This window comes from Mustela nivalis (genome assembly GCF_964662115.1).
Source record: "Mustela nivalis genome assembly, chromosome: 1".
Taxonomy (NCBI): domain Eukaryota; kingdom Metazoa; phylum Chordata; class Mammalia; order Carnivora; family Mustelidae; genus Mustela; species Mustela nivalis.
The window spans coordinates 159,280,255-159,299,071 of record NC_139020.1 but is presented as its reverse complement, the minus strand read 5'-3'; the positions used below and the strand labels follow the sequence as shown (position 1 = coordinate 159,299,071).

Below are 18,817 nucleotides of genomic sequence, written 5' to 3'. Positions count from 1 at the left end.
GACTGGAGCAGGGGCACCAGCTGGGACTGAGGACGCCCCAGACAAGGGCAGGTTCCCTCTGGGTTCCCAGCTGAGGTCAGCATGGGGAAGCTCCCGGGAATGCGGCAGGTTTCCGAAGCCCCTCATTCCTGGTTCCAACGATACCACTCACAGAGGTACCCACAGGCAGACCCAGAGCCTCACAGGAATGTGGGGCAGGAACAGTGTCTTTGGACTTTGTGTCCCAACGCTGCGACTAAAGTGGCTGTGTGACATCTGGTCACACTGCATCTCCGTTTCTGCACCAAATGGGGAAGAGCTGCTTCCCCAAAGGCCTCTGGCGGTTTGAAGGTGGGAGGAGGCCACGTGTAGGGGTGGCTACACAAAGGTCCCACCTGGCAGCGTGGTGAGCAGAGGCAGAGCCTGGTACCTGGAGCCACATTCCTGGCAGTGAGGAAGGGGGCGGTGCCTCCCTGGGGGTCAGAGCTTTGAGTTTCAAGTTTCGGGAGGTCAGAGCCCAGCCCCTGCCTGCCTCAGCATTCCATAGTGGCTGCTTGTCCGGCTCCGGACTCCGAGCTTGCTCCTGTGGCTGGGGGCAGAAGGTAGCATGGGACAGAGGGCCACATACCCTTTCTGGGGGCAGCCTTGGCACAGCATCAACAGGTGGCTTCTGTAGGGCCAGGCTCCAACCCCTGTCCCTCTTGTGGTCTCATTGCCCTGGTCCAAGGCCATCTTGGAAATCTGAAGTTTTCTAAGACAAAGCCTAAGGCTATCCTTGGGACACCCAGCTGAGGAAGGCCCTGCTCACCTGTCACTTGGGAGTCACTGAGGAAGCACCAGCTAGTGGCAGTGGTGGAGGGTTTGGGGTGAGGCCTTGTCTGCGACAAGCATGTTGCCTTCCAAATCAGGTCTGGGTGAGTGGGAAGTGTTTTCCTCACGTCATCCTGGAAACACTGTCTGCTGTTCTCATTAGAATGGAAACCCCTGGGAGGACTCCTGCATGGCTGCTGTCTGCGACCACCATCCACGCGATGCTAGGGTCCAGGGCAGGGTGGCAACCCTCCTGGCTTTGTGACGGGTCTGGCTGGCCAGGGACCAGATGTGCAGGCATGCCCACCACTGCAGCCGAGGGCCACGGTACCTACCCCTTGGCCTGGGCTGCAAGGCTGGGGTGGTGTGGGCCACAGGGACAGCGTGGTGGGCCATAGTCACAAGTGAGACGCCAGTCCCCTCCCGTGTTCCCGGGAGGGCCTCGGGGCTGCCCACATGCCAGCCCCGCAGCAGCCAGTCACCTGCGTCTCACTTCACCGGAAGCCAGGGAATGCAGCAGATGCCACCAGAAGGCAGTTTCCCAGGCAAAATGCCTTTCTAAGGAGGCACTTCCATCCCAGGGAGACCTAGGGTGCCCTGTGCCAAAGCAGGACTTGACCATGCCTCACACACCCCAGCTCTGCACCCACTGCCCTTCTTGGGAGCTGTAAACCAAGAGAATGTGACCAAGTGGCTTGTAAAAATTGGCTTTATTTGTCACTTATTCACCTTAACTCATTTATGCCATTTTGGCGTCCACAGTGACAGTCCCCTGGAAGCTGGGGTCAGCCCCCTACCCACTGTGATCACAGACCACAGAGCAAGAGCCATGCAGGGCCCCACCCATGAGGCTGGCGCCCACAGTGTAACCACGGGTGGGGCCGAGCAGACGGCGTGCCGCAGGGGGAGCATTGAGTCTCTGCTCAGGACTGGGTCTGACAAGGCCACGTGTGATATGGTGGGATGCCCTGGACTGAGAGGTTGACAGACCTGTCGGGCCCATCCTGCTTCTGCTGCTGACTTGCCAGGTGGATTCAGGCAAGTCGCTTCTTGTCCCTCGGTTGGTCTGTTCCTGGTTAGCGCTGTGAGTGAGGTGTCCTAGGAGCTCAGACTCAGCTCTACTCAGTCGTGACCATGGCTCTGCTTCGAAGGCCACTGTGTGCCGGCTGCTGGTGGGGCATCTCTCTCCGCAGGGCCCCGGGTGCTTCCTTAGAGCTGGGGTTTCCTCCAGGGAGAATTCCTCAGGCATGTGGCGCCCAACTCTGCTGTCCCTGCTGCCGAGCACCACCTGTCCCTAGAGGAGCCTCCCCGCCAGCCTCGGAAAAGGTTCCACTGCCTAAACCCTAGGTCCCCTGTTACCACAAACAGAACTCATTCTAGACATCACCATGAGTCTTTTCCAATCACAGGCTGGAGCAACTTACTAAAAAACAAAAACAAAAACAAAAACCTAAGCTCTCTGACCCTGATTTTGCCACGGATGTGGGGCCTGCACCCTCCTCTCTGCGGGGTGGTGCTGACTGAAGCTCGAAGACAGCTGGCATCTGGTCATTTACTTAACATGCACTTGGTCCTAGGCACAGTGAAAAAAAGTGCTATAAACATGATGGGACGTTCTCAGCCTGGAAGGCACAGTGGCCTGTAAAAGTGAAGCCACTGTCTTTCCCCGTGTGAGGGCTGCTGCAGGCAAGTGGCACGTCCATCCAGCGACAACCGGAAGGATGGTACAGACATACGTCACTTCAAGGGTCATGCAGCGTCCACCCGGCTGGGCCAGGCGCCAACTCTGTAAGCCTGGAGAATCCTGGCCTCGCTCCTTCAGAGGACACAAACTGACGACAGCCAGCCAGACACGATGGAGCCAAGCTGACTCCGTGCTCTTCAGCCTCAAAGCCCAACCAGAACAGTCAACGAGAATAGCCAAGAGGCACATGCAGAAAAATTAACAGACGGCCCAAGAATGTCTTCTGGAAAACCCATCCCTTTCTTTCGAAGAGGCTTGTTCCTAAAAAACTACTTATAAAAGGGGAAAACAATGGTGTCTTCCAGAGAAACAGTTTGAAGCCAGGTATTCTAACCCCTGATTGTGATAGGGACTCACCAGTGAGTCATGTCCACCAGAAAACATGATTTGCTCTCAGCCTCGTGCCCTATGGCAACGACGGAGACACAGCTATGAGGTTTGTGCTTCTAATCAAAAAGTTCCCATGCTCGGGGAACAGCTCAGACCACTGCAGCTGCCTACGGCACTGAGTAGGTGCAAAGGTTAAAAAAAAAAGTTGTCTGGGGACAGTCCTTTGCCATCCCCACCTCTGGCAGTCAGCTCCATAAAACCTCCCTCCTACCGTTCTTTCTGCCAATGCCAGCATAAAAAGCAAAATTTCAAACTGGAAAAATTCTAGCACTTTACAAAGTGGAATGAAAGAGTATGAAATTCAAAAACATTATTAAACAAAAGTCCCGGTGCTGTAGCAGCACTCCTGCAATGAGCACCCCACGGGCCTCACTGTCCCCCTCCCTTGCAATTCCAGGCAGGGCCCCTCTCCTGGTCCAGGGAGACGTGGCTCAGAAGAGAAGGGCCCCCATGCTGCCGACCTCGCTCTGCTCCTTTACGAAGATTTCAAAGTATTGGTAGATGATCGTGACTGCGAGCAGGATCCCGGTTCCAGACCCGATGGCACCCAGGAAGTCGGCCAGGACGGAGAGGGCCCCGATGCACAGCCCACCAAAGGCCGCGGCAGTGGGAATGTACCTGAGGAACAGGGGAACGATGAGCCACGAGCCACCATGCAGACCCCCAGCCCCAGCCTGGCCTCGGGAAGGGACCAGAGCTTCGGACATGCCCACATCTGATTTAAGATCCTGACTCCGAGGTCACTCCACTACCTCCTTGAACCTTCACCACTCACACACCTTGATGGTCTGGACTAGGGCTGTGGTGTCCAGTAGGTGCCTTATGAGCCACACAGCACTCATGAAATGGGACTAGTCCAAATCGAGATGCTGAAGACATCACATGAGGTTTTGAAGACAGGAATATAAAATAATTTACGATGCTTTTTCTTATGTTTATCTACAACTTGAAATTAAATTCTAGACATGGGAAGTTAAATAAAATATATCATTAAATTTACTCAGATTCGTTTTACTTTCTTTTTAAGATATAGCCTACACCCAAGGTTTTATGAGTTTCATGTATATTTTTACCTTTTTAATGTGGCTAGTAGAAAATTTAAAATTTCCTAAGTGGCACGCAATCTGTTAGGACTGAACGGTGGGTGTAAATGGAGAGGCCGCAGAGGAATTAAATGAACGAAACTGCAAACCACCCCTGTGAGAGATCTGAAAACAACCTGAAACTTGAAACACTGGCTTTTCCCGTGGTTGCTTCCTTCAGGTGCGGCAAGCAAGCTATGGGCAGCGGGACAAGCCTGGCTGGCCCCCTGACCTAGGGAACAGTTTTGCGGGAACACAGCCCCTTCATCCGTGTAGGTACTGTCAGCAGCCGCTTCCCAGTGGCGGTGGAGGAAACAAGTAGTCACAACAGGCTTGAAAAGCCTGAGATACTTAATACTACCACCCCTGCTGCCTGAGGCAGCTCCACGGTAAGTGGAGAGGAGGTGCAGACGGCCAAGTCCCCCATGAGCACCCCAAGGGCCAGCCTACAGCTCTCTTCTGCCCTGCACCCAACACCCAGCTGGTCACTAAGTGCTGCGGCCGGCCTCTCCTCTGTGTCCCCAGGTTCCTGCAGCACTGGGAGCCCTTCTGCCCCCGGCCCACATTCCCACTGCGGCCTCTCAGCAGTCAGCTGGCCCTCCCTCTGGTGGCTCTGCCTCTAGCACTGGGTCTCCTAAAGAGACCCCGGACACTGCCCCTTCCCCCAGCAGCCAGCTGGCTGCCCATACCCTTACTACACCCTCTTGTACCCATAGAGCCACATGCCTCTGTCTCACTCCCTGGCGGCTCTCTCTTTGAGGAGAGGGCGGCATGCTTTTATTACCCTATCCCCAGTCTCTAGCATCAAGCAAGAGTATAGAGGAATTACAGACACAGGGGCCTTTTCTATCTCGTTACCCAAGGGTAGGAGTTAATGGATTGGAAACCCCTAAGCCAGATCAGGATACCTGGTATGGAAGGAAACCACAAATTCAAAATCTGAGGGCCAGGGATCAGCACTCACCGATTGAGCTCATGGACCATGGAAGTCTCTCGATGGCCCCGCATCACCATCTGCTGCTCCTTTAGCTGCTTTGCAACCTGCATGACACCCACCAAGGAGACACCGTTAAATTGGAGACCTGAACTTGAAGGAAGGTGGATGCCTCCTGGTGGGGCTCAACACTCACAGCTTTTCCTCTTCTGCGCCCTAAGCCCTCACACAGGTAACTCTGACTTCACCGCAGAGAAGTCATGGGGCGAAATGTGACCGTACACTGTGGCTCTAGCTTCCCCAACACAGCACTGGCTTCCTGCTGGCATTCATCGTTGGCCACTGAGGGTTCACAACTGCCCCGCCATGAGCATGAAGCATCTGTGGGTGTCCACAGACCACTTTCTTAGCAAGAGGAGACAGGCAGAGACCCCTCAGACCCCAAATGGGTGAGGACTACTGTTTCCTGGATTAACCTCCTCTCAAGAAATTCGCTGTTAACGTCTATATACTCACATCTTTGGCAGAGGAGCCCGAGACCTCAATCCAGGTTTTGGAGAAGAACGCACACGAGCCAAGCATGAACACTATGTACACCACGGCATGGACGGGATCTTCTAACACAGAGCCAAAGGATTCTGGCGGGGACAGGTAGTAGCACAGGCCGCCAACAGGATACGCACGTGCCGGGCCCCCGGAGGAAGTATCCTGGAAAGGTTACGCACAAAGCCTGTGAAGGTCGCTTTGTCGTACCTCCGCATCAGGACAGAAATGGTTTTGAGCAGTTGACACAGATGACGATTTTGCTCAAGGGCCTATAGTACAGTTCCCTCAACAAAAAGGGAACTGAACATGCTGAATGTGTAAAAGGCATGATCAGCAAATACCTATGGGTGAAATACATGCTCATAGTGAGACGCACAGGTGCACAGCCTGCAACCTGCGCTCAAACTGATGGTTTTAGCCCCGAGCAGCTGTACTTACAGACCAGGTGCCCAGCAGGCTGACCAGCAGGTTGCCACTGAAGCGGGCAGACAGCATCTGGGAGATGACATACAGGTTGGACACCAAGGCGGACTGCAGGATGATGGGGATGTTGGAGGTGTAGAAGAGCTTGATCGGGTAGGTGTTGTACTGGCCTCGGTAACGGGCTGACTTGATGGGTAGGTCCACGCGGAAGCCCTGAGACGCCAAACAGAGTGGAATGCCCTTCGCTGCCTCATCCAGCCTGCTGCCCAGAAGCCCAGCCCAGCCGGGGACAGCTGCCAGGGAGCCGGCTGCAAGCATAGCTTCCAGGGCTGTGGTTCCCCTGCCTTACCCACCTCTGCACCTGGGGGAATCAGAACAGAAGGTTCCCAGAAGGGGTGCCTGAAAGGGTCAGTCGGTTAAGTGTCTGCCTTCAGCTCAGGTCATGATCCCAGGTTCTGGGATCAAGCCCCATGGTGGGCTCCTTGTTCAGCAGAGAGCCTGCTTCTCCTTCTGCTCCTCCCCACTACTTGTGTGCTCTCACACTCTCTCTCTTGTTCTTTCCTCTCAAATAAATAAAAATCTTAAAAAAAAAAAAAAAGGTCTCCCAGAAATACTGGCTCAAAACTGCACCAAAGCCCAGCAGAGATAATCCTATAATCCTACTTGTCAGAAACCAAAATCCAGCACATTATATCCAGCTCTATGTAGAATATACTAGAAAAGTCTGAAGAACACACGCTCAAGTTCTAGCAGTGCTTCTCTTGCCTATACTTTCAGTGGCCCCAAGACCCATGCCACCACAGCATCTGCCTTGCACCCCAGAACAGCTGTTTAAGAGGTTTCTGATAATACGCAGAAAAGCCAAGCTTTTCTTTTTCTTTTCTAAGATCTTATTTATTGGATAGACAGAGAGTGAGCACAAGCAGGGGGAGTGGCAGGCAGAGAGAGAGGGAGAAGCAGGCTCATCGAAGAGCGAGGAGTCTGCTGTGAGCCTTGAAGCTGAGCTAAAGGCAGCCGCTTAACCGACTGAGCCACCTAGGTGCCCCAAAGCCAAGATTTTCTATGAATGTGACCTCTCCCTCAGAAAGCCTTGGAGGAAGGGTTTCTTTTATATCATTTTCACAAACTTTCAATGCCTAGGACTCAGAATATGTAAGATTTAAAATAAAATCTTCATGCTCCAAACACATACTTGCCAAGCCCCTAAAGAGTCCACTTATTGGTAATGAGGCATCTGAGTCTCAGCCAAAGGAACAGTCATTTGCTCCTCAGAAAAAGCACTTGCCTGGTTTAAATACCTTTCCAACAAGCATTCAATTACTCTCTCAACTGCTGTCTCTTCTTGTCAATAAATATTAGAAGAGCTACAAAGTGGCTGATCAAAAAATACAAAGATTAGCCCGACTACAGAAAAGTGACCAGCAGTGCCACTCTCCTGTTCAGAAGCAAGTGACACAGACGAATCATCTGAAAGATAAGAGGAAAGCCTTTTCTAAGATGAAGCTCCTGCCTACAATTATGGTACAAACTGGTTAAGACAGAGAGAAGGTGTTAGTTTGCTTGCTTTTCATTTCTCTTAAACCAAGAACTTAATATCTTCTCTATCTGCCGACAGCCCCAACCCAAAGTAACATGATTCCAGAAATACTAGCTCTGCCTCATGTGTGTCCGGCAAGTCCCCTGACTCAGTGGGAGGCACCTATCCTGCTCGCCTTGGGCCTTGTGTCCTTTAAATGCCATCTCATTTCAATACAATGGGACGGGACAGGCCCCGCCAGGGTGTGGGTGAGGGATGCCTAGCCAAGGCATGCTGACACACAAAGGCAGACCATTAAAACTTGGTGCACTAGGATCTGGACGCACCTGGAAATAGATCACCACTGCGAAGACAAAGATGGTGGCGATCAGATTCATGAGGTTGGGAAGATTCTGGCGGTAGAAGGCCTCTCGAAGGGCTCGGACCTTGTCAGTGCGTGTGGCCAGTAGATGGAACAGTGCGATGATGGCACCTTCAAATTCCATTCCTGTTGGTGAAGGAGAGGATGTGTGTGGTAAACAAACCACCAACTAAATTTGGCTCTACTGATTTTCTCAGTGGCTAAAAAGACGAAGTCCTACCCTTCACAGTGCTCACTCCCATAACCCCAGGGAGAGAGTCCTCTCATCTACTGCTTCTGTAGATAATGCAAACCTGCAGAAAGGGCTATTCTACCTTTTGATTTAACTCATCTCAGTTCTCCAGCATGAGTCATCAGCGGCTACTGGACATGTGGCATGACAATCAGTTACAAAACCATAAGGGCAGGGTCTGCTAAACTCTGGCTGAAGGGGCCCTACACTGAAGGGGGGCCTCCAAGCTGCCAGATTCTCTTCCCGGAAATGCCCGGGCAGTCCAAGCATCTGAGGCTCTGAGGGGCAGGTGGGGCTTGGGCTCCGCTCCTGACACTGATGGTCAAGTGGAAAGGACCACATGTGTGCCCCCCGCATGGCTGATCCAAATCTAAGTTCATACCCTACCCCGAGAGGATGTGGAAGGAGGCAGCCGGTATGAGCTGGGAAACCACAGCCATGACGCAGACTGAGCTTCCCAAAGAATGAAGGGAAAGAACAAGACTGGGTACTTGACCTGAGGAGCAGGCAGCAGAGGGACACGTTAGAGGAACTTGGGGCACACAGGGCATTAGAAAGGCCTAGAGGTGTCTTAATTTTCAGGAAGTTTATAGAGTTAAACAAACCAAAGCTAAAGCAGGTAACAAGAGTGCTGCGTTACTGTGTAATCTCTGCTAACCCACGACAGTCTATGCCATGACATACTCAGGCAGCGCGTATGCCTGAGCTAGTGTCTAGAGCCATGGTCTCTGAGGGTGGCTGGAGGTACCGGTAACAGTGGCATGAGGTGTGCCTTGGCACACCTGCTACAGCATGTGCTCAAGTGTTGAACACATGGTGGCTGGCACCACCTGCTCTGTTCCCACACCATTTTAGGAGGATGCTTCCAATGGGGATCACCACTGACCTCTTCTGGAATGCAGCTTCTGTGAAAGAAACACTGTTCTAACGGTCTGTAATTCCTCACCTCACCCTGTGATGCTGTGCTCAGTCCCCACATACCCCCGCTCCCAGGCTTGTGACAATGCTGCCTTCCCAGGGCACAGAGTTCAGGGATCTCAGAGCAGGAGCTGGGACAGGCCTTCAGAGGCTGCCGCCCCATCTGCTGGGGAGGAAGGACTTATTCCCTTCTGCCGTCCACACTGACTCCCACTCCCGTACCTCTGACCACAGCTCTGACTCCTCTCTTCCTCTCCACCTTGTTCAATCTGCACCAGCCACACATGCTGACCCTGAACACTACACTCCCACCTCAGGGCCTTTGCAGCTGCTTGTTCCCTCTAAATGGGACATTCTTCTCCCACAGAGCTGCAAGACTCCCTACCTTCTGCAGAACTTTGTTCCAAGGTAGGGGGATGTTGGGAGGGGGTCTTCCTGATCACCCAGACTAACTCTGTGACAACCCTCCCAGCATCTCCATCTTCTTTCTCTGCCTCGTTGTTTCCCGAGGTACCTGTTCCAACACCTGCCATGTGGAACATTCAGCTCACTCCATATTCCTAGTGTCTGACACTTCACAGATGTCAGGTAAAGTATTTGTTGAGTGAAGGGCAATGCCAAGAGTAAGCTCTAGTTCTCCTACTTTTTAACATAATTTCTTAAAATTCGCCACCTGCTGCATCTCTGGGAACAAGAGAGAACTTCCAAGTGCGAAGAGTTACTTCACGCGCAGAGGCAGCTTTGTACCTGCATGGTCCCACTAATTCCATTTGAGCTGTTCCCACTTGCCCTTCACAGGTCTGTGACGTCTGTGACCTGTGCCTTCCTCCAGGGTCCAGTCCTCGGGACCCCAATCTTCCCTCTCCCCTGAACCCACAGCTCTCATGGCAACACTCACTGCCCACTTGAACAGCTTGGAGTGACCCCTCCCAGCTGCGCTTCTCTCCGGCTCAGTCTTAAACACAACCAGCTGAAAGCCCAACACTTTTAAAGCCAGAAACAAACCCAACTCTGCTCTGCGATTTTCCGTCACCCTTCAGAGAACCTCCTCTGTCCCGTCTATTACGCTCTTAGCACCTTGTGCCTTGGTCTGTGCTTTCCACGACGGGCTGGCTGGTCAAAGCTGGACAACGGGACAGCCGCCGGGCTGTGTTCTCTGCCTGTCTTCCCCTCCAGTCCAGGCTGAATCACCCCTCCCATGCTCCAACCCCCACTGCCTCACTGGCCTGCTCCTCAGTGGAAGGTGGCTCCTCTGCTGGGGCTTCTGAACCTTTACTGACTCCTCCCCTCCCGGCCCCAACTCTGGTGCCGCATCTTCAGACTTCAGGATGCCCCCAGGCCAGTTACAGTGACAGTCCTCATACTCTTGAACCCCTATGATCCTTTCTCCCGCCTGCCTTTTCACACCCATCCCTGAAAAATATTACCCTCTACCCTCTCCTTTCTCCCAATTTGTCCTGAATTTCCTACAATTCCAGAAGTGCCCAGGGAGGAACCAAATCCCTCTTCTCTGAGGCTCTTCTGACAGTTCCTACGTCAAGCTATGCTCTTTCCCTTGTAATCTACTGGGTGCATGTGGCCTTCATTTGTCCAGGGACCTACTTTGAGTATCACTAATGAGATCATGTGGTCTCTGAACGCCAGGGACTGTTTCCAGCATTCATCTCAAAGAAAAATACTCAAAAACAAAACAAAACAAAACAAACCTCCAAACAAACAAAAAAACCCAAAAATAAAATAAAAAAAATTACTCAAACACGCATGAATATTTATTTCTCGCGAGTCTCCTCAGAGTGTGTAACATATTTAGTGATGATAAAACCTGATTTTCCTTTCCTAGTAAGTCACATTTCCCTAAATATTTAGGAAGTTTTATTAAAGACACTGCCTGTAACAAGAGTCTCTTCTTTGTAGGCATAACATGCAACACTTACATGTAACATGCATCTACTCTGAGCCAGGACTCAGGGAATTTCATATTATTTCTCATTAATCCTGGCACCTACAGCTGATATGCAGAGGAATGTGCCCAAGGCCATTTAACCACTACCAGCAACAGCCAGGACTTAAACCAAGGGTTCAGGCCTCTCTCCCAAAACTGCTCCAGATCTGAGCAAGTGTGTTGGTTCCATAATCTCTGCTTAATCACTGCGAGTGATTGCCAAGATATGTAAAGATGAACCTGTGAGGATGTGCACTATTTCACTGTTGCAACAACAGCGATACTGGAAACAACCTCAATGTCTGTCACAAGACTATAATAAATGCTGCCTCATCCTTGCAATGGAAGTCCACACTGCACTGAGGAAAACGAGGCAAAATTATGTATTCTGAGATGGCAAATATCCATGAAATACACAAAAAATGCAAGCTAGACATCTTTAGGAGCACAGACCTATCTGTGTTTTAAAAATTCTATAGATAGAGATCACTTTAAAAAACAAAAACAGAATCTCTGCAGATACACACAGGAAAATCAGAAGAGATGTACCTAAAACTAACCTGATTCTTCCTGGGAATGGGGAAACTTCTGTTTCTTGTCTTGCACACGCTGATACTTTCTACTAAACCCTGTCCCCAGGGAAGGCCAGGGCCCTTACCTCGGCCAGTGTTGACAGTGGTGGGGCTGAATGCCTTCCACACGATGGTCTCGCAGATGTTAGTGGCAATGAAGAGGGAGATCCCAGAGCCGAGGCCGTATCCTTTTTGCAGAAGTTCATCCAAAAGTAAGACAATTAAGCCAGCAACAAAGAGCTGTGAAAATTTAAAAAGAAAAGAAAAAAATAAAATAAAGCACCCCACACAGACTGCTGTTCATAGGCCTGTTCCTTTCCTTCTGCAGTACCAAGCTTTTCTGCTTCTCAACACTAAAGGCAGGGTAGACCTTGGACAGTAGAGCCTTTCTCTGGTGAACTTGGAAAGGCCACCACATGGGCCCTGGCTTCTTCTCATGCTTCTGTTATGCTCACCTCAGATCTGTCATTCGGGAAGTCTTAAGTGTGAGGAGCTACGCAGAAGGGGGGACACGTTAGAGCCGAACTGACCTGTATGGTGATTAACAGGCAGATTCCAGCGCCCATTTCAGAAGGATCTCCGTACATTCCTGTCATCACGTACACGATGGACTGGCCGATGGTAATGATCATGCCAAATACTGGAATCACAAGAAACGGTCTTCTCAAAGTGGGACACTACACGGTCTGGAGAAAACAGTTCTGGAACACCTACTGTGTGCCAGGCACTGGGGAGGACGACGATGGGAGATGTAGAATGCAGGCATGGCCTGCAAGGAGCTCAATCCAGGAACGCTCAGCAGCTCCATGGCCAAACTACAAGAGTACTGAGTACAAGTACTCAAATGCCTTCTAACAAAAGTCTGCAACCTCTTCAATTCCAGCTTCTCCAAAATCACTTTCCTTTCAGTGATGGCAGAGTTGAAATGTACTAATACAGTTCTTTTCTTTTTTCCCCTTAAGATTTCATTTATTTATCTGACAGAGAGAAAGCGAGAGAGCACAAGCAGGGGAGAGGGAGAAACAGAGTCCCCACTGAGCAGAGGGCCCAATGCGGGGCTGAATTCCAGGACCCTGGGATTATGACCTGAGCCCAAAGCAGACGCTTCACCAACTGAGCCACCCAGGCATCCCACTAATCCAGTTCTTATGAAAGGAGAGTCAGGGAGCAAGGAAGATGACATCCAGAGGCATGTGATTTGGTGATGGTGTCAACCTGCAGCACCCAAACTCAAGTCAGGTCGCTTAGGCTTTGGAGAGCTCCCTAACTTGAATACATGTCCGGGCCCTCTACAGGCCTATCATTTGGGTCTGAGTTCAGCACACTGAAAATTATCTCTGGGATAAAATGATCCATCCCTTCTCAGCTTGTAGTTAATATAGTTTTAAAGGAAAAACTCACAAAGCAGTCAATTTAGTTCCTAGTTTCATTTCCTCAGCCACAAAGCTCTTCTGGCCAACGAGGTACATTTCTTTTTGTATGCACATGTCTTTGTTTCTTGTAGCTCATTAATCTCTGTTGTTAGGCACAGTGGAATACACATGTTTTTATTCGTTTCACAATACTAGATGGGTTTGGGATTCAATTTCAGCTTTTCTGCTTAGTTTGTGCATGAAATACAATTTTATTCCAAAATACCCATCAAATAATTTCTATTTAACTTTTTAAAAAAGTGTCTAATAAAACAGTTATCTTGAGACAGAAAAATTTCAAAAAACTGTTCAAGAATAAAGAGAAAAGAGCTAATTTGTGCTTTTGAAAAATAATACATCCTGATTTGTACCTGAAACTGACAAGTCTGAACTGGATTAGTCTTTCTTGCTCACTTATTTCACCTACTAACTCCAGAAGATCTCTAAAACATGCTGATGTGGAATAAAACAAGGCTGTGCAGGCAACTGTAAATGTGATTTCCTAATTAATGCGTTTTGCTTCACAACCAGAGGCTGTACGTGGTTCATTCTGAGAACTGGTTACTATTACTAGTAACACATTACTTGCTATAAAACAATACATTATCTTCACTGTTACAGATGAAAAGACTGAGACTTCAGAGACGTCATCTAACTTCATCCCAGGTGACAGAGCTGGACAGAAAGGATCCCTATCCCCTAAGCGGAATCCTTTCAAACTCTGAGCAGAGAGAAAATACCACGTGTTGGGTAGCTACTGCGCACCAGGCGCTGAAAGAGGTTTTATACACGCTATTCAAATGAAGTCTTAAAATAGCTCTGAAGTTTTCCTTCTAAGTGGTAAGAAACTTGTGGCTGGTGGAGGGCGAGATCTCCAAGCCCTGCTCCTTCCCCTTGATGACAGCCTGTGACACCCACCCCCCGCCTCATCGACTCTATCCAAGTGCTCTCTCGTTAACATAGCCCACAGTACACCTACAGGGTTGGTGGGCCAAGGAGGTTACATCGTACAAAAAAACCCTAAACTCAGAGCAAATTTGAATTCTCACCTGCAGACTTGTGAACATTATTCAAAATCTCACTTACACTTTTGGGCTCCATTGAAGAGGGCTCGGTCTTTTGGGGTATCACCAACTTCAATTATTTTGGCGCCAGCCAAGAGCTGCATGATGAGGCCGGAGGTGACAATGGGAGAGATACCCAGCTCCATCAATGTGCCTTGAAGAAAGAGCAAGGTAAAACACAGCCAGTATGAGCTTGGAAAAGCAACACATAATATTAAGAAAATGAATGAGCAAAATTCAACAGTGTGCCCTGTATACAAATCTGATGTGTTTCAGTTTGCTAGCAGCATTTAATTTCAAAATTAATCCCCAAATATCAATGATTAGCGTATAATTCAATTCATTCTATTCAGTCTGCCAGGCAACATCTTATTCTATTTAGGAAGTCACGTGGCATTTAAATAGACGACAGCCTTTACATTCACCCCAAACAGATTCATTCTGGTTTTACAGAGATAAGGTTTGTCTCTTCATCAGTTAATAAAAAAAGGATAACATTCAAATAAATTCCGGAGTTTGGAAAGAAGGTCTGCACCGTTGTATCTAGTTGTGAATAAACTTCTATTTCCATTATGCTAAAATGAGCTATACTTCCAACTGATTTAGAACTTAATTTGAAATGTTCAGAAAGTGAGTTAATCAAAAGCATTATCAACATAAATGTTCAAATTCTCCCCACCCATAGGTAAATGGGTTAGAGTATACAAAACACTGTTACATATTTTTTTGGACACGTATATACAACCCATAGATATGAAGATGTAGCTCAGAAATAAGTTACATATTCTAAAGAATGTTATCAAAACAGAAGAAAGACCGGTACAAATGTCATCATTTCAGCTGTTTAAAAGCATTCTAGTTTTTCCATGTTTTTTTTATCCTCCACGACCTAGACTTATCTTGTTATTACAGGTTTTGTGTTGCATTCAAATGCTGCAGCGCTGAATTGGCCATCTGCTCAGGCTATTCAGCACAGCGCGCCAACATTCCTCCCTAACACTCTGAATTCCACATAAAGCCGAAGCCAGTGATTTAACCAAAGGAGGCCAGTCAAATCCACACCAGAGGGAGGTACAGAAGGCCAGAGTCCTACCTCTGTTCGAGGCAAGAATCACTCTCATCCAATAGAAAGGGTCAGCTGAATCTGAAGACATGATACCAAATAGCGGGATCTGGAAACAAGCAGAGAAAAGGAGTCAGCACGCTGACCCCCAGCCTGCTCTTCGCCCCACCCCAATTCTGGAACAGGAACTGCACTTACCTGGCAGCATACTAAGAAGATAAAGAGGGTGATTGCGGTCCACAGCACTTTCTCCTTAAACTGAATCTATAGTGGAAGAGAACGCATTAAGGCAGTATTTACAAAGACAAGTTCATAGACATGAACTTGAATTGGATCCCTTTCTCTGGCTCACCAGAGAAGTGAGCCTTGAACACTCCAAGCCGAGTGCCAAACATAAGCACTGAAATGTAAGGATGTGTGTTGCAGGCTTTCTATGTACAAGACAGGCATACAGAGACCTTTCACATACGATTTCACTGGAGCCTCATGTCACTTAATGTTATCTTTACAATGAGAGAATGGTCTTAGGAAAGTTAACTTGTTCCATATCTCACAGCCTGTGCTCTTAGTCACCAGAATTAACAGTTTAGGATCAGACCCCAGATGGAACAATGTTGCAACAGCAAGGGATTCCTAAAACAGACCAGACCTTACAAGGAGCCAAAGAGAGTGATCATTCAAAAAGGTTCTGTAGCTGATAAAATCTTGCAATTCTGTAGCTAACTAATTTGCAATGTGTGACAGTTTGATAGTGTATTTGCTATGAATTAAGGATAAAACAATGTAACAAAAAATACTGGGAGGGGGGAGGCAGGGAGAGTTACACCTTTAACCTACTCAGTGCCTACCAACAGCACCTACTTAAGACTTTTCACATCTCCATGGGTACACATGTAGGCCAAGTGACTACTGGGAATTATTTTATAGATGATGAGTGAGTATCATCAGGAAAATTTAGAATCCCTGCCCAAGGTCCCCCTGGTACCAAGTAGAACTGGCAGCTTTTCCAGGTGTTCTGCCTCAACTGACTGCATTCCCTAGTACTTGCTGCCTATCCTGCAAGAAAGGGTTTAAAGGGCTTAAAAAGCACTATTGTGTGGACTGAGGATTTTGATATGGAAAAATATCTTGTGAGCGACAGCATGAAGTGAATAGAACTGTGCTCTGAAAAAGTACTTTTTAACTGGACGGGAGGAGGAGTCCCAAGTCTAGATGAGCTCCAAGACAGAGTCTGGCTCTCTGGTTAGAACAGAAGTTGAGTTCTTCCATGACTGCCACTTTAGGCAGGCCCCAAGGAGACCACCACACAAAGGCGGCGGTTACTTAGGGTCTGACACCCCACATGAAGCTGGGGTGAAGTCACAGAACACTCCTTCCTCTTGAGAATGCTCCCCCTTCCCATCTGTCACCTCACCAAACCAAGAAATTAGGAGGCCAAGGGAAGGCAACACCACTTCCAGCTAACCAGGGACATAACAGGCCTGTGTTGAAAGGATTCTTCATGGGAAAAAAGAGTAGATGATTTTTATAAGACTCCTCATTTCTTAATAACCAAGTCTCCTTTCCTGGATGCAGCCAAATTCAACAGCAAAACTTCAAAAGCTCTTTATCCCAGTCCTGTCTACTTTACCTTTGAAATAGCTGCTGAATCAGCCAACAATCACTTCTCATCAAAAAGCTTTTGATATTGATAAAATCTTGTAATGCTGTAGGTTAACTAATTTGCAATAGGTGATAGTTCGACAGTGTATTTCCTATGAATTAAGGGTAAAACAATGTAATAAAAAGTACTCGGAGCGGGGAGACAGGGAGCCCACCCCATATACCCTGTGTTATAAAAGCTTTGAAACCACTCTCATCTTCCACCGACTTCTAGAACATTTTCTCATCACCTGGCCCTTCCATTGCTCCCCATCACCCTTTATGTTCTAGAAATAGGGAACTACAGCTAACACCCTCCCACCTGCTTGTCTGCTTTGCACACATATATTCTTTATACCTGGAATTCCTTTCCCTCCCTCAAAACAAAACAAAACAAAACAAAACAAAAAAAACCCTTCTATTCTTCCATTAAAACCACCAGAAACCACATCTTCCAGAATTAATCCCTTCCTGAGCCACTGCTACAACCTGCACATATTTTCACTGCTCCATCTACCACACTTAGTTACAAGGCCAAGGTCAGACAGCTATTAAAAGGTTTGTGAAGGGTGGGTTCCAGGCTTGTCTACCTCCAGAGCCATGCCCTTTCTACTATGCTAGGGAGTTGGGGTAGAAGGGACAACTTTGTATTCTGCCCATTGAAAAGGGCACGTATGTGGAACACTAACACAAAATGATTTCAAGTTAAAAAAAAAGGGGGGAGACTTCAAGACGTAAGTGTCCATATTGACCTTAAATACACAGATGTGTATGTGAATGCATGAACAACAGTCTTAAAAGAATCTAAAGGCAAAAATCTTTCACTATTCATTCTCTTGAATGCAAGAATCTAAATAAAACTTCCCCACTGTTTAACTACTACACCAGCATTGGCAAAACTTGCTATCCTGGGCTGTAGCTGGGTAGGAGCGGGAATTCTGATAAAGGTTCTACATTTTTATCTTCTCATGTTTTAATGCGTCTGCTGTAAAAAGCAGGGTTCACAAAAACACCCCTTTTCTCTGTACCTTTTATGGAGACTGTCAGAGTCCTAACTCATTTGCACAGGATAAAGGGACTGCTCTTACCTCCTTTTAACACATGCATACCAAAACCTCCTGAGGGGGGGAAAACCCAGCCACGAAGCGCTCGTGCTGGAGGTGAAGAAGGAAAGGAAACTCAATCCGAGTCTCCTGAGGCTTCTGGGACCTTACTCATTCATCTCCGAGTTCCACTTTTGGGACCGAGCAAACCGGAGGCTTTGTTTGCTGGAGTAATATCCTCAAAAGCTCCAAATATAGCACCATGATTTCGGAGAAAATTCCCACACAACCAGGTCACCTTCCGACAAGGCTCAGGAGTACACACCGCTACACGCCAGGAGGAAGGGGTGCGAAACCGAGTTCCCAGCTGGCGTGCTGAAGCCATTTTAATTGTACTGTAAACTTCGGGCGCCCAGACAGTTCATGAAACCTCGGTGGACGGCGATTTCGGGAACTTACCTTCCTCTCCGGTTTTTGAATTTCCGGCAGGATGACACAGAAGGGCTTGATGACTTCCAGAAATTTGACTTTGATGGGAGAGACAAAAGCAGAGTTAGGGCACGTAAAAAACCTTCTCCGCTCCCTTGGGGAAGCCCTCCGCCCACCGTGAGCAGGAGCAGGGACTAGAGGAGCAGACCGCGCACGGGGGCTCGCGGGCACCCCAGGAAGGGCCGGGGCACCGGCCACGGTCTAGGGGAGCCGGGCGGGCCTGGGGGGAGGCCGCTCGTCTGGACCGGTGAGGGGAAGGGGCATTTTGATCCTTCCCGGCCTTGCCGGGGCTGCCCTGAGGGACTCACTCGCCATGGCGGCGGCTGCTCGGGCTCCGGGTCCCCCTTCGGCTCCGCTCCACTCCGAGTGAAGTGAGGCTGTACGCAGCCCAGCCCGCTCCCGAGCGCTGCACCTCCGCCGAGAGACACGTCAGTGCTAGCACCGCGGCAGCGGCGCGGCGCGGCGCAGCGCGGGGCGGAGCTGGGGGCGGACCGCAGGCTGCTTCCGCTTCCTGCCACGCGCTGTGGGCCAGCCGTGGACCCTCACCGTCGCCGCCGAGACCACAACTCCCGGCATGCAGCGGGGCTCTTGAGCCTCCCGGGAAGAGCGTGCGAGACTCCGGGGCGGGGCGGGGC

The 18,817-nt window shown here is 49.2% G+C and overlaps 1 protein-coding gene across 1 annotated transcript; it reads right to left on the bottom strand.

The window, feature by feature from the left end:
• Nucleotides 1-1,480: 1,480 nt before the first annotated feature.
• SEC61A1 (SEC61 translocon subunit alpha 1) lies at nt 1,481-18,794 on the bottom strand. Its single transcript, XM_082747024.1, has 12 exons — nt 18,491-18,794; nt 18,153-18,220; nt 15,208-15,273; nt 15,040-15,118; nt 13,969-14,100; nt 12,001-12,110; nt 11,557-11,710; nt 7,772-7,932; nt 5,924-6,121; nt 5,456-5,647; nt 4,970-5,046; nt 1,481-3,541 (listed from the first exon to the last, which is right to left on the bottom strand). The coding sequence occupies exons 1-12, from the start codon at nt 18,495-18,497 to the stop codon at nt 3,355-3,357; spliced, it is 1,431 nt and encodes a 476-aa protein (XP_082603150.1). The 5' UTR covers nt 18,498-18,794; the 3' UTR covers nt 1,481-3,354.
• Between the last annotated feature and the right edge of the window lie 23 nt (nt 18,795-18,817).